We start from the raw sequence: 14886 nt of genomic DNA, 5'->3' as shown, positions 1-14886 counted from the left end.
GGCCAGGGGCAGCGGGGCTGCAGGCAGCAGCCTTGGGCTTCTCCTGCCCATCCTGCATCCCATCTGGGGATAACTACAGCACTGCTGCTGGCAACGCCATCAATCTGCCCTGTAGGAGCCACAACTTGGACTTACTGCAGGAAGAACCACTTGGGAGAAGAGATCAACACCTCGCTCTCTGCTCCTTCCTTGGAGGCAGGGCTGCGTGCTCTATAACAGGCTCCCACCACATCTGCCTTGTTGGCCTTCCCCGATTCCTACCCATAAATATCTGACCTTTTCATCACCATCACCACGCTCGTGACTGTCAAAACAGTTCCAGCCGCTGGAAGGGGCCTCTCCAACAACCCCAGTCACACAAACCTGCTCATTTCAGCGTGTCCATGGGCAGAAGGCTTCATTAAACATGAACCTGATCTAAGAGCAACTCCTCTGAGCGAGCGTACGAGCTGGGAAGCTCCCTGGGGCCAGCTCTGCCTCCTCTTGCAGCAAACCTCCACAGGGCCAGAGACCACCCCGGACACCCCTCGATGCTCAGGGTCTGCTTAATGTCAACCCATGCAAAGGTCCTTTGGAGCATATGGCATCAGCTCAAGGGATGTGTGGGAGTGCCTCACAGCTCGCCGTGTGTCCAGGATATTGATATATATAACCACATCCCGGCGTATTTACACACTGCTCGGTACCAGCGCCACATCTAGCCGCATCCTTGCCACAAATGGTACAACTGCCATTTTGGGCCATTTACACTGAATATCTGATCTCAACTTGTAAAATAAGACAGCTAATGAAGTCTTCTCCAGACACCCATTAAGAGTCTATAATGCTAATTTTATGTAAAAATGCAGTAACTTTCCTCACTGAATTAACATGACAGACCCATAGCAGAATTTTACATCCGCTCTGGTGGCAGCAGGAGCGCTCCAGTCATCCCCTTGGGGAGCGGTGCACCAGGAGAGCAAAGCGAGGTGAGGCTCTGCTCCCCAGCTTCTGTCCCCTCTCCCCCAGGTGACAGGACACCTCCCCTGCAGTTCAGCAGATCTGCACATCCCATCACACCATAAAACCCACAGGACAGCTGCTTTGCAACAGGCTGATTTGTAAAGCGGCGTTCACAAGCCAGTGCCCTTGGAAACTCCCCATGCCTCAGTTTCCCCTTTGTAAAGGAGGATAAAAATCAGTTCTTTATAATAAGGTTATACTCGTTAGCCTTGTATCTCCCAAAGACAATCATATAGTAACGCAACACCAACACAACGCCAACGCAACACCAACACAACGCCAACGCGACGCCAACGCGACAAAGCCAGGCTGGTTTGCTGCTGCCATGTATCTTTGGCTCCAATTGGCCAGCCCAGTGCTTACAGAAGATAAATCCTGGATACTGCAGCCAGCCCCATCTCCCCGTGCAGAGGAGAGGGAGGGGAGCGAGCCAGGCTGGGGCTGCAGCCCTTCCAAGGCAGCGGGAAGGGAGCAGGATAGGGTCACTGGCGCAGCGCCCGGGGCGGCAGCACTCACCCAGGCAGAGTTGGACTGGTTGAGCTGGTTGAGCATGACGATGGAGGTGCAGCCATAGTCATACACCAGCCGCCAGAAGTCGGTGGTGGTGTTCTGCAGCGGGTGCAGGGTGACGATGAAGGCAGCGCTCTTGGTGTAGCTCTGCAGAGAGGGAAGATGAGCATCGTTAAGGACCAGTCACTGCTGTCACACCTCAAAAAAACAACTCAGCCAGAAGTTGAGTGTCACCAAAGCCATCTTCTCCACGGCTTAACAGAGCTGGCTGCCCTGGCACAGCCTCAGTCCCTCTATGCCCCGCTGCTGGGGAGATGCTATAAAACCAGGTCTAAGCGATTACTGCCCTTGGTGGCAACAAAAGCACTCGCTTCCTGCTCTCAGCTCTCACAGGGCACCTCAAAAAAACAACTCAGCCAGAAGTTGAGTGTCACCAAAGCCATCTTCTCCACGGCTTAACAGAGCTGGCTGCCCTGGCACAGCCTCAGTCCCTCTATGCCCCGCTGCTGGGGAGATGCTATAAAACCAGGTCTAAGCGATTACTGCCCTTGGTGGCAACAAAAGCACTCGCTTCCTGCTCTCAGCTCTCACAGGGATGGGCGTTTCACACAACTAGGGAATCCTTTGAGCCAGGAACAAGCACAAGCCCTGGCTGAAAGATCGCCCCAGCACCCAGCTCTGCAGCCCAGTCCTGAGCAAAAGCATCACCCACAGCATCACCCCAACATCTCTGGGCACTAGCAGCAGCAAAGAGGCAACAGGGTCAGTGCTCTTTTTGGGGAGAGAAGGAAACCTGAATGAAAGAGCCCTAGAGACTGCAAGAAGGAAGAAGGGTAAAAAAATTACTGTACTTCTCGTTCGTGCTTCAAACAAGACTTGTCCCCTTGGCCACCCCGACACCAGCTCACTGAGGGATGGGGAGCCCATGGCTGGGCTCAGCACTGCATCAATCAGACTTAAATTAACACACTTCAGCTCACGTCTCCTCAGATACAGGAACAGAGCAGAAAATGCTCAGTACCCAAGAATCAGTACAGCGCTCCCTGCTACCAGGGAGTCCTCTGGCCCCTGCAAAACCTCCTGATTTAGCACGTGGAAATGCCCTCATCAAACCTTTCCTCCTGCCCTCTCCATGGGGAGGCAGCGAGATCCCAGTTTTCCACCCTGGTGAAGGGCAGTAAGAGCAGCAGGGCGAGGGAGATGTCATCACGTATTGACCAGGCTTGCCCTGGCACCCGCAATCCTTTGGCACTGGTGTAAACAGCAGCAGCCGGTGCAGAGCAGAGCACAGCTCCGGCATCGGCACTGCCACAGCGCTCAGCACCGGTGACGGGCAGCACAGAGCAAACTCATCTGACAGACGGACGGACAGACTGAGCAAACCGCTCTGGCACTTGAGGAAAATGAGATTTTGTTTCTTCCCCGAAGAGGGAAATGGATTTTATCCCTTCAGCGAGAATTTTATCCAAAAGGCTTTTTCTGTCTGTAAAGAAATTTCTATTCTCTGACCCTGTAGCAGAGATTAAGGGAGGCTCAGTGGCGTATAAAAATAAAATGGATATGCAAACACCAAGCAAGCTGAAAACAAAGCTCCCACCCCACGGAAGCCAAAGCCTGCAGCCCAGTGGGTGCTGCTCCCCAGCTGCTAGCAGCCACCACCACGTTACAAACTGCTTTGAGCTGCAAGAGCAGGTAACAGGGAGACAAGATCTGCACACAGACAAATCACCTGTGGGGTGAAAATAACAGGGCTCAGCCTGGTACCGCTTTAGGGAAGGTGCCCGGGGTGCAGCAGGGCTCAGTGCTGCCCGTGCAAAGCACCCCTGCTTGTTTCAAGGAGAGGAAAGCGGTTTTGGTGATAAATGACCCATTGCTTGGTGTGGGCTTGGAGCCTGCAGCACAGGCTCCACTCTGTTTTGCGGTCATCAGCAGGTCGGAAATAGCTTTGCCATCATGGGTGTCCTTTCTGACAGCACCGGGGGGATGCACAGTGGCTTTGGGAGCAGGTCAGAGCCCCCTGAACTGCACCAGGAGGATGCACAGCAAGGTGCTGGCAGTGCACAGCAGGGCTCGGTGCTACCAGCACCTCTCAGAGCTTCTCCCTCCTGTGCCCCGTTTTGCTATGAAATAAATGAAGACCCTTTCTGTGTGGCTTGTGAGAGTAGCCAAAAAGCTCCTTCAAGACGTGCAAGATGCTGCTACACAAAAGGACTGAAGGACCCTGTTATACTGGTCCCAGCTGGGGGCTGCCAGGTGCCTTTGTGCCCTTGTGCAAACGAGGCCGAAAATTCAAACCAAGTGACCTTTTGCTGTGAAAAGCTGCCCAAGACCACCCAAACCAGCCCCTGCTCCCCCCACAGCACGCTCACATCAGTTAAGGCCGCATTGATGTAGTTGTTGCTGTCTCCATCCACGGAGATGAGGAAGGGAAGGCATCGGTCGGGTGGCAGGACATCCATGCTGCGGTTCCTCTCCCGGTTGCGGGGCAGGAGGGCGATGCTGCACTCCTCCACGTCCAGGTGGGGAGTCACCGAGTTCAGGGTCTGCGAGTACAAGTGCCCTTAGTTCCCTTCCTGCCTGCTGCTCATCAGAGCCTGCTGATCCCAGCAGTGGTGGGCCCCAGGTGAGTGAGGAGCAAGGGGGTGTTGCAGGGGGATGCAAGGGTTTTGGGGCCACTCACCTGGAACTCCTCCCGCAGCTGTGAGGAGTTGCTCTGCGGCTCTATCCTCACCATCTCCTTGTAGGTGGGCTTGAACTCGCTGGCGGGGATGCTGGTCTCCCCGCACAGGCAGGCTTCCAGGATGGCGTCATGAATGAAGACATACTGCTCCTTTCGCGGGGGGAGGAAAGAGGACAGGGCTGAGCCTCTGCAACCTGCTGGTGACAGCAGCCCCACGTGTCCCCGGCTGCTCCCGAGGCCCGCTCACCTCCGTCTGTATCATGTTGATCCTCCGTGAGCACAGGGTCTTCACGCAGTTGTAGATGTCCACGACGCCCTCGCACTCGGCCATGTCCAACATGACGTCCAGCACGATGTAGCAGCCAGTTCTCCCTGTGCCGGCACTAGGAACGGAGGAGGAAAACACAGGATCGTGGTTTAACTACAGCCAGCAATAAAATACCACGAAGACACTCACACATCTCCCCACCAGCTTCCAGCAGAGGGGGAGAATCAGAGGAAAAAAAACCAGAAGCTCATAAAATTCAGATAAGAACTATTTACTAATTGAATATAAACACGATCTCAGTCCCCACAGCATCCACACGCAACCCGAGACACTGGCTGGCACAAAGCAAGGTGTGAGTGGCTGAGGACTTGATGTACAGTCCCTGCCCGTGCATGTGGGGGCAGCCGGGGGTGCAGGGAGGGCTGCCAGGACCTCTCACACCTCCAATAACCACAGCCCAGTTTAGCCTTAAACCACCTTCCCCACCACTCCCCCAAACACCCCACTGCAGTAGCCCGGGGCTGTGCAACGGTCAGGCTGTGGGTGAGAGGGTGGGCACCCATGTCTAAGGTTCATGTTCACTTTAAGACAGCAAAACACATGTTTTATGCAACAAAACCAGCAGCTAAACCGTCTGAGTGCCAACAGCCCTCCAGGATCCAATCCCAAAAGGTCTGAGGAGGATGCTCAGCACCAAGCCCTGGGTGCAGGGAGGTACCCCTGGCACAGAGCAGGTCTGAATTCCCAGGGGGAGACCCTCGCTTTACGGCTGAGTCCAGCCGAATACCCAGAGCCAGACGACCCAGCAGCAGCAATATCCTAAATTCTGGCATGGTTGGACTCAGCCAAAGACCCACGGATGCTGTGAACCCCCCCACAACGACATGCCAGGAACAGAACCACCCCCCTGCTCCTTTGCTACAAAGTCTTTTCCAGTGAAATACTAATTTCTGGGGCTGATGAATCACTCGTCATGATTATCAGTGATTACAGGCTACGGGCACTAATCACACTCGCTGTTGCTGGTGAATGAATACTGATGAGGCAATTGACGGGGAGAAATCAAATAAAAAAAATCCCTCCCGCTCATCAGCTCCTCCTTGTTTGCCCAGCGGAGGAAGAACCATTAACCTGTCGCATGGGAGGCCTGCTCAGGGGACAGAAAGCCACCACTCCTGCTCAGACATGCCACCAGTGTCCTCCCACGTCCGGTGTCCCAGGGGCTGAGGCCCCTGGGGACACCCGTGTGGGTAACCCTGGGAATAGGGCTCTCCAGCCATCCCTCCTCGCCCCTCCCTTCAGCCAGACCCAACATCCTGACCACCAGCAGCAGCTGAGCTGGCCATCCCCCCATGCCACCCTCACCCATAGGTACAGAGCTGTGTCATCAGTAACGGATGCTGGGGCAGGTCCCAAAAAAGTGCTGCTCCCTGCTTGCCCCCTTAACTAGCTGCAATTCCCTCATCCCTGCTGCCATCAGCCCGGTGGTGACGTTTTACAGCTGGATGCCATTGTAAAGGGACATCAACCTCACACCATTAGCTCCAGTGCCTTAGAAACACAGAATCACAAAATCTTTGAGGTTGGAAAAGACCCTTAAGATCATCCAGTCCAATGCTGACCCCAGCACTGCCAATCCCACCGCTGACCCATGTCCCTGAGCACCTCCTCCACATGGCTCTGAAACCCCTCCCGGGATGGCTCCCCCACAGCCAGCTCTACCCCACAGCCAGGCACGTACCTGCAGTGGATGACGATGGGGCCAGCGTCGGGCGGCGTGGATGCCTTCACCCTGCGGATGAAGGCCAGCAGCCCCGTGGCGTGGTAGGGGACCCCGTGCTCGGGCCACGACGTGAAGTGGAACTGCTTCACCTCGTGCCGGGCTGAGTAGCCCCGCTGCAAGGGAAAGGAGAGGTGGGCTGAGGGTGCACAGGGAAAGCAAAATCCTAAGTCACCCAAATGCCCAATTTTCTTGTGAATCCATGATTTTGCCAGCTCAGCACCCAGCCAGATGGGCTATACCACAGTCAGCTGCTTCAGGGGCCCTGCAACTCCCTCTTCCTCAACCGCAAGAGGGTTAAAACCATCTGAGGAGGAAGAGGAGGAGGGGGTGGCAGCCACCGGTCTCATTCCACAAGCACCTTTGCTTCCTGCCCTGTAACTAGACAGTAATTTCACATTCCTGTAAATTCAGTGGTAAATGGCAGCGGCTCCATCCCCAGGTACCACGCTGGAGAGTAATGACCACATAACCTGTGCTCCAGCCTGGAGAGGAAGCAGCATCCTTCACCCCTCTTGCAATTACACAGTGCTCACACGGAAATTAAATACTCACTCACTGCCCAAACCAGAGCGGGGCTGAGCCGCTCACCCCCACGAAAGGCACAGAGCCAGGGAAAAGGCAAAGGAAGAAGCTATCAGCATCCCCAGGCTCAGAGTTGGCACCTCAACCAGGGGTGAAAAAGCCCTAAATCAATAGGGTATTGGTAAATGCCAATCTAGTGATGGTAGAGATGCCCGAGGCAGTCGGACCTCCGCCTGCGAGGGCAGGGTCAGGCAGGAATGGTGCCGTACCCTCTCCAGAGCGAAGGTGCGGACGGCGTACTCAGCCAACGTCTCTGACTTCACCAGGGTGATCTTGATGTCCCCGTACATCTCGGAGTCATCCGGCCAGTATTTGGAGCATTTCACCTGCAAGGAGAGGACGGGATGGGGGTTTGGCTCTGCGGAGGAGGCACCTGGTAGAGCTGCAACCCAGAGGGAGTGGGATGGGATGGGATCCTTACCCTGCCCACCTCCACCAGCTTGGTTATCATCACGATGCTGGAACAGTGTTCTTGCCACACCATGCGCCAGAAGTCGTACACCATCTCCTGCTTGGGCCCTGCGGATGGAGGACCGGCCACCGGGGATGGACAGGCAGTGCCAGCAGAGCCCAGCCACCGCAGTGCCACGATGCCACTGTGGTTCCCCTCCTGCCTCAACAGCACTAACACCCCCAGCATTTTAACCACCCTTTTCCTGCCAGGATGTGCGGCGCTGCGGGGCAGCAGGAGGGGCTGGATTTGCTCCACGTTGTTACCACTCCGTTTGGCCCCGAATTAGCCCACTTCCTCCCTTTCTTGTCCATGCAAGGTTAAATCCTCCGGGCATGAAACCCAGCTGCTAAATCAGGAGCTGCTGAACTGCTGGCTGCAAGGGCTGGGGGAGGAGGAAGGGGGAACTCACCTTGAGTGGCTATGAAGTGGTTGGACCTGTGGTAGCCCTGCAAGGGAAGCAGAGATGTGAGTCCCAAGTGAGGGAAACACACTGGGGCACAGCCCCGGAAAACATTTTCCAGTCACCCAACTGATGGCAACTCCCCACATCCACCAGACCGTGTCCTGGTCACCAGCACAGTGCTACCCACTGCTGCAGGAGGAGGAAGAGGTTCAGGAGCCACCCTGCACCCGGTGCACCCAGTCCTGGCAGGGTACATGTCCCACATCCCACAAAATTCTCACGTAACCTCCAAGCCTTAACCCTGTTGTGCACCAAAATCCCCAGCAGCACTCCGTGGGCATCCTGGGGTCCATCGGCTCAACCCCAGCTCCTGCTGCTGCCAGCACTGCTGCCAAGCACAGCAACACCGCCACGAGAGCACCATTCATGATATCCCATCCCAGGGCAGCCATGCTGCACGGAGCGGTGGCCGTGCTCCCTTCCTTCATCCCAGCTGCTTACTGGGACCATTCCCAACCCTTAACAGGGGTATGCCAGCTCAGAGAGCATGTCCCAGCGAGGCCACTGCCAAAGGGACCAGGGACCCGGCAGCCCACCCCTTGGCCACGGCTCCATCAGAGCTCATCCACATCACATGTATGTGATGGTTCATGTCCTGGTCCACCACACGTCATTCCACAGGGGATTTTTGTGGGTTGAATTCAACCCCTCCTCCAAGCACACAGCTCCTGCTCTGTCACCCCAGGGAGGACGTGCCACAGAGGCCTCACTTTTCCCTTGGAACTGTACCCAAGCTTATCCATATTTTCCCAGCCTGCCTCTCCTATCTAATGCCACGCTGCCCAGTATGACACCTGGGAGGAGATGGAAGCAGAGAGAAGGATGGAGAGGGGCACCATCTACTTACTTCTCGGTTAATCCGAATCTTAAGGATCCCGTTGGGACACAGGTTTGAGAGAAAAAGATCAGAGACAGAGACGTTAGTGAGGCACAGCTCAAGAGACAGGTTAGAGCCCAGCCGCGGAGCAGGCCATGGAGAGACAGAGGGGAGAAAGGACACACGGGGACAGGCACAGTGATGCTGCTCAGGCACAGGGAACCCATCACAGTGGCATCAGGCCACCAATGCCAGATGATATCCTCTGGAAAAGAAGGCAAAGTGGGACTTGCTGCTGCTTACAGGAGATGCTTGACCCCTGTGCCTGATGTAGCCTTCCTGCACCCTCCCTGGTCTCGGCATCGCTGGAGGCAATGAGGGACATCATTCTCAGGGGACAGCAGGGACAAGCTCTGCCCAGACTGGCATGCACCAACAGGATCCGGGTATCCCAGTGTGAGCCCAGCTGGCCCCTTGGGCCCCAACCTCTGCACCTCTGCCCAGGGAACAGGGAGACCCATGGCCACAAGAGCAAGCGAGGGGAGAAGAGAGGATGGAAAAGGGGAGGAGAAAGCAAGGCTAGAGCAGAGTAGAGAAGGGAGAGATGCAGCAAGCAGGGTGCTGATGAACACAAATAAACCATGCAGGCTCTTCATGGCCTCAGGCCACAGGGTTCAGCCCATCCTGGGCTGTCTCAGCTCCTCCAAATGCCGCTGGTCCTTCAGGGACAAACCCTGAGAGCCCAGAGAGTCCACGGGAAGCTCCTGTCCCAGGGCAGACCCCACACGGAGAGAGGCACCATCCCCACTTACATCAATGTAGTTGGCGTTGATGTAGTCTGAGTTGGGATCACCCAGGAGCGGGTGCAGCTTCACTCGGTGACGATCATCTGGAGAGCAAGGGGAGAAGGGACTGTCAGCACACGGGGGGATGAGCCAGGGGATGGCAGGGCACCCCGCCGGGTCCCAGGGCACCCTTTGAGATTGTTCTGCACTAGGGACGTAGTCTGGAGCAATAAACACAAGCTGGTCTTTCCAAAGATGGTGGTTTAGACCCGCAGACACGGTGCAGCTGCTTCCAGCATGGAACCTCCCTGAGCTCTGCCCGGTCCTGCCAAAGATACAGAGCACCCACCTCCAGCACCCTGCTGACCACCCGAGCAGGGAACCAGGACAGCCAGAGCCCAGGCTGGCGAGCAAAGAGCCCAACCTTCAGTGTCACCTGGGGCCCCAGTGCCAGGGTGGAAGGGATGAGGCTGCAGAGCAAAGGATGTGGGAGGTGGAGAGCACCAGAGCTCCTGGTACACCAGGTTTGGTGTCCCCATCCCTGCAGGAATGTCACCAGAGGTGCAACATGGAGCAAGGTGGCCCTGCCACACTGACTGTGGAGGGAGCGGGTGAGGAGCATCCTCCCTCTGGTGGGGTCAAGCCCTTCCACAATCTTCTGTCCTAAAAACTCATCATTTAACCCCTTTGTCTCATGCTGCACATCCACATTCAGAACCTCCCTAGGGCAGGGCTACAGTTTTCTCATACGTCTGTGCAAGAAAACACACTCCAGGTTATGTGGGGCTTTGCAGCACCACCCAGTACACCACAGTGATGTTATCCTCAATCTTAAAGCACCCCAAAATCTTTTGACTTCAAGAGTGATCCAGCTCCAGGGGCCCACGCTGGCCCAGCTCTATCCCTCCCATTTGCTCCAGTGTTTGATGCCCAACAGGAGCTTTTGGGCTGGGCTCCCTGTGCTGCGCAAGGACCTTTCTGCTGCCTTTGACCAACCAAACCCCATCAGTGTATTCCTTGCCATGGACTGCACACCTACAAAAAAACACCCCAAAGCCCTTCAGAAGGTTGTTCAAGCCTTCAGAGTGTCTAAGCCTTTGGTAAAGGCACTCACATGTCGACACGTGATCCTGTCTCCCTTTGGTCTTGTCTTTCTTCTTCGAAGCATCCCAGCCTTCAAAGAAACTCTGTAAGGACAGGATGGCCATCAAGACCCGAGGGCAGGACTGGGGGGCCCTCCCCGGCCCCACAACCTTGCCGGCGAGTAGGGCAGACAGGGTGGTCCCTCCACCCCAATACCTGGGTCCTGCAGCCCCAGCTCCACAGCACGCTCTGCCAGCTACACACTACTGTTCCATCCACAAAATGACCCATTTTCCAGCAAATTACAGACTGCCTGTTTTTTTTCCAGGGTTGGTTGTGGGTTTTTTCTACACCTCCCCAGTCTCTTTCTCTCCCCAGCACAGAACAGGTTTGTGTGTAATACAGTAACATTCATAGATTGGCATAAGAGGAGGAAAGTGGAAGGAAATTACATGTTTTCTCCCCTCCCATAATATCTGAGTGCTTTCAAATGACTAGTTCCAAGAACATACAGCAGCTTTTCAAGGAGCACTAATGATTATAGCAAGCCCTGGTTTGTCCAATACATGAAAGGGGGGGAAAGAAGAAAAAGCTCCTGCACTTGAAACAACTAAGCATTAAACAGTAATTTCCCTTGGAAATTTCAATCGCCAGACCTGTGGGACACCAAGGAGTCGGGAAATCAGCCCCGCTGGGCACGCTGCAGCAGGCGTGTGGGATAGCACGCTCCGTTACAAGCTCCCTGGCCCAACGAGGTGGGATGGACATGATGCGGCCAACGACCCTTGCAGTGGGGCTTCCCTCCCACCCAGGATCGCTCTCGTCCTCTCCCCAGGGTCTCCACAGTCTTGGGAGCTGCCAGACTGCAGGGGATTTAGGCTAAGCCCCTGCTTATCCTAGGAGAAGAGTGCTGGAGAGCAGAACATGACCTTGTGGTGCCCAGGAGGACCCAAGCAAGGGAGAAGCATCCCCAGTCCCTATGGGAGAGGCAGGATGGGGCACTGCAGAGATGAGAGGTGCAGGCTGCCTGGCACAGCTGGTTTGGCTCATCTCGGGGACCTGGTCAAGCCAACGACTAAATCCTGAGCTGCCAGGACCAGAGATTTGATCCAGACCCAGGGACACCCCACATGCTGATGCTGCCTGCCCAGAGAGCTGTGAGATCCAGCACCTGCTGTCCAGAGCACTGCAGCTCCAGACCTGGAGCATCTTCTCACACACGCGTCCCACTCAATGCCACCTTGTCCATCATCCTTCCCCCCGACTCTCCAAGGCACCAGGACAAGATGCTCTCACCTCGTACTCCTGCTTAAAGCCGTAGCCTTCTGCCGTCTTCATCTGGTTGATATGCTGGAGAAGATCTGCCACCCGGACAGCGGGATGGAGCTGCCCAGTGTGATACGGGGAGCCTTTGCGGCCACACTGGCGGCGGGGGGAGCCCCCCAGCAGGCTGCTGGACTCGTTGACCATGCTGCTGCGCTGGTCACCTGCAGACAGGGAGGAAGAACCAGGGGCCATCAGGGGAATGAAGCCTTGGACAACATCCCCATCACCTTCCTCGCACCCGCAGAGGGATGGGAGGGCACATGGAAACAACCCCAGGAGATTCTGGTGCTGCGGTCCATCTCTCTTCAAGGGCTGCATGTGGTCCAGACCCTGCCTGTGCTCTCTGCAGCTATTCCTACACACAAAGCTGAAAATACCCATTACAGTCTTTTAGGAACACAGCAGACCTCTTAGAAATCAGTGGGCATGACCTTAAGGGGGTTAATAAGCTTACTTCCCATTGATTGAAGCAATTAACTCCCATCTAGACGAGTAAGAGCTACGTGCCCAAATATTCACACCAACTCCTGACTTGAAAAATCACACTGGCAAAGTCTCCAGCCCAGCTTAACAGTTAATTTTCCTCACTGCTAGATACCGGCGCCTTATTCCTAGCGCTGACACAAATGGAGCTGGCTGCTGTTTAATGGGGGAGTTTATGCAGCATTTACCTGGTTTATGCCTTTGCCATGTCATTACCAGCAGAGCCAGATTAAGACCTGAACTGCGTTTGTCAGGGCAAGGTCCCACACCAGATCCCAAAATCTGGGTTTGCACAAAACCTGATGCTCTCTACTGCTGCCAAGAGATGCAGCAGGCACGGATCCTGCAGCGGCCAGCCTGGAACGCCGTTCCCACGCTGCTGGGAAGCAGCTTTGCAAGACATCCTGGTTGTGGTTTCCCCTAACAACACTTCTGAAAACGCCCCTACTGCCTCGCTCACAAAGCTCCCAGGATTTTATGTCCGGTCTGCTTGAAGGGAAGGAGCAGCCCCTCACGCCCTGCCCGCACCTCCCAGCTGCCCGTGCAGAATGGGCGCAGCGTGGGTGCAGCACACGCACAGAGCAGGGTCTCCATCAGGCACTGCCGCCCCCAAGGACACGATGCTCCAACCTTGGTGACCAGAAACCTGCCAACACGTGGCTGAACCAAGGGGATGGTGCGGGAGGGCCACGCTGTGCCCCGTGGAAGGGGTGAGGGATGCACTAGCCGCTGGGTTTAATGAGAAATCAATTGTAGGTGTTTGCAAGGCGCCGACAGCTCTGCGCAGCCACACGCCGAGGACCTGCTTGGGTTTCCATGAGAAGTATTACGCAAGGAAACTGAGGCACGGTGGGGAACAGCCCCCAGCCAGTCACAGAGCAGCCCATTCATTTACCTTCATTAATTAATGACGCTTATAGGCAGGGGGTGGCTGCAGCAGAGGCGTCCCCTGCTATGGCAGAGCGCCCAAGCTCCCCACATCTCCTCCTCTCCCTTCACACCAAGCAGAGGGATGAGGAGCAGCCAGAAGCAGAGCAAGCAAGCGGGTGGGAACAGGACCTGGCCCCACAGCCCCTTCCCTAAAGAAACCTGGGACGAGCAGCCCCAGCTCAGCCCAGTCACAGACCCACCAGCCTATGAGTGCTTCGAGGACAGTAACCGAAAAATAATACACCTAGCCAGATGTATTAAGAGGAGGCAGAGTTTGCCCTCTGGGCTTCTATTATCCACGAGACAATGCCGGGAAGCATATTAATCCCGCAGCCGGTGGAGAAGAGCTGTGGGTAAGCAGCATCTTGAAGTTACTGTAACAGATGTTATTAGCATATGGTTGAAACTGGGGCATCCAACGAGTTATTTTACAACTAAATCAGCATCGAGATGCATACTCCAGTGGGTGTTAAATTATCAGTCTCCCTCTGATGTGAACGTGGTGGCTCTTTAACCCTTCAGAGCCCAGGGCTGTGCAGAACACCGCGGAGCAAAGCCATGGCACCTGTGCTGGGCGAAGCCTGGTGCAAAGCTTACAATGCAAGCCAAAGAGTTGGGGTTCACCCAGCTTCAGGGGGGGGCTGCAGCCAGCGTTTGAGCCTAGAAATGGCCTCAACCCTCCCTGCCACCAGCTCAGATCTCCATTTTGAGAGGTTGAGATGCAGAGACCCAGCTCGAGCTGCCCACGAGTGTTTTTCCTTCAGCAAAACCTGGATAATAAAAGCTGCTACAGCCACAGATCAGACTGATGCCCTTGGAGGTTTACACAGGGCATGGAAAAGCCTGCAATGTGCCACACACATCAGGCTGTAACAGACACAGTAACTGCTACCGAACGTAAATCTCAGCTGGTTCTGAGATATTTAGGGATTGTCAGGGCCCCTTTGCTGCAGCTGGATGGGAGCAGGGGGACGCTGCTGTTCCCCACCCTTACCCCGGTTGCCGTAGCTGTGGGTGTCCATGAAGGAGAGCCCCAGGCGCTCGTCCTCCTGCAGCGTGCTCTGGTCGGTGAAGCTCCTGTCGATGGCACTCATCATGTGCGTCTTCTCGTGCCGGTAGTTAATGGTCGCTTTGGTCATGTTGACGGGTTTTCTGCGGGGCGATGCGAAGGGGAGCAGGGGGAGAAGCACACGTAAGCTATGCTGACCCAACAATGCTGGAAATTACCCCCCAAAAGCTAATGGGCTCAGATAATTTTGGGGGGCAGGATGGATTATTTCCCGCAGTTGTCACCACACTTCAGTATCCCGGTGCCCCAACCCAGTCACAGCCCCATGGATCATCCTCTGCCAGCTGCTGCAACTCCTGATGCTCATCCTCCATGGCCCCTCCCCAAAATGGCCCGTGTCTGGAACAGCCTGGAGCACTCCCTGGGCTAGCAAAAGCTCCCCCAGGCTGGGTGGCATGGCACAGGGCAGCCCCAGCTCACCCCTGGCCCCATTTCCCCAGGCATTACCCACCCATCGCCCCCCAGCACCTCGCTCCACCACCACAGACCAGCCCACATGCCTCGTGCATCACTGTGCTGCACAGGATCAGTGCAAGAAGCAGAAGGACATGGATCTGTTGGAGTAGGTCCAGGGGAGGGCCACAAAAATGATGAGAGGGCTGGAGCAGCTCTCCCATGGGGACAGGCTGAGAGACTTGGGGGTGGTTAGCC

At 55.7% G+C, this 14886-nt stretch overlaps 1 protein-coding gene across 1 annotated transcript in view; it reads right to left on the bottom strand.

Annotated features, from left to right (window-relative positions):
- Positions 1-1518: 1518 nt before the first annotated feature.
- PTPRU (protein tyrosine phosphatase, receptor type, U) overlaps positions 1519-14886 on the bottom strand; it is a gene marked incomplete at both ends in the record, with an annotated part of 25182 nt that continues 11814 nt past the window's right edge. The window contains 12 exons of the mRNA XM_010148474.1: positions 1519-1659; positions 3882-4055; positions 4193-4342; positions 4440-4575; positions 6202-6356; positions 7035-7151; positions 7247-7344; positions 7689-7725; positions 9372-9448; positions 10459-10531; positions 11724-11914; positions 14161-14318. Of these exons, the coding sequence (XP_010146776.1) occupies positions 1519-1659; positions 3882-4055; positions 4193-4342; positions 4440-4575; positions 6202-6356; positions 7035-7151; positions 7247-7344; positions 7689-7725; positions 9372-9448; positions 10459-10531; positions 11724-11914; positions 14161-14318 (1507 nt within the window). The remainder of the gene's footprint in view (positions 1660-3881; positions 4056-4192; positions 4343-4439; positions 4576-6201; positions 6357-7034; positions 7152-7246; positions 7345-7688; positions 7726-9371; positions 9449-10458; positions 10532-11723; positions 11915-14160; positions 14319-14886) is intronic.

Source organism: Eurypyga helias, unplaced genomic scaffold, assembly GCF_000690775.1.
Source record: "Eurypyga helias isolate BGI_N326 unplaced genomic scaffold, ASM69077v1 scaffold10703, whole genome shotgun sequence".
In the NCBI taxonomy this organism is placed as follows: Eukaryota; Metazoa; Chordata; class Aves; order Eurypygiformes; family Eurypygidae; genus Eurypyga; species Eurypyga helias.
The sequence above is the reverse complement of the archived record's forward strand: the minus strand, read 5'-3'. Positions and strand labels throughout refer to the sequence as shown.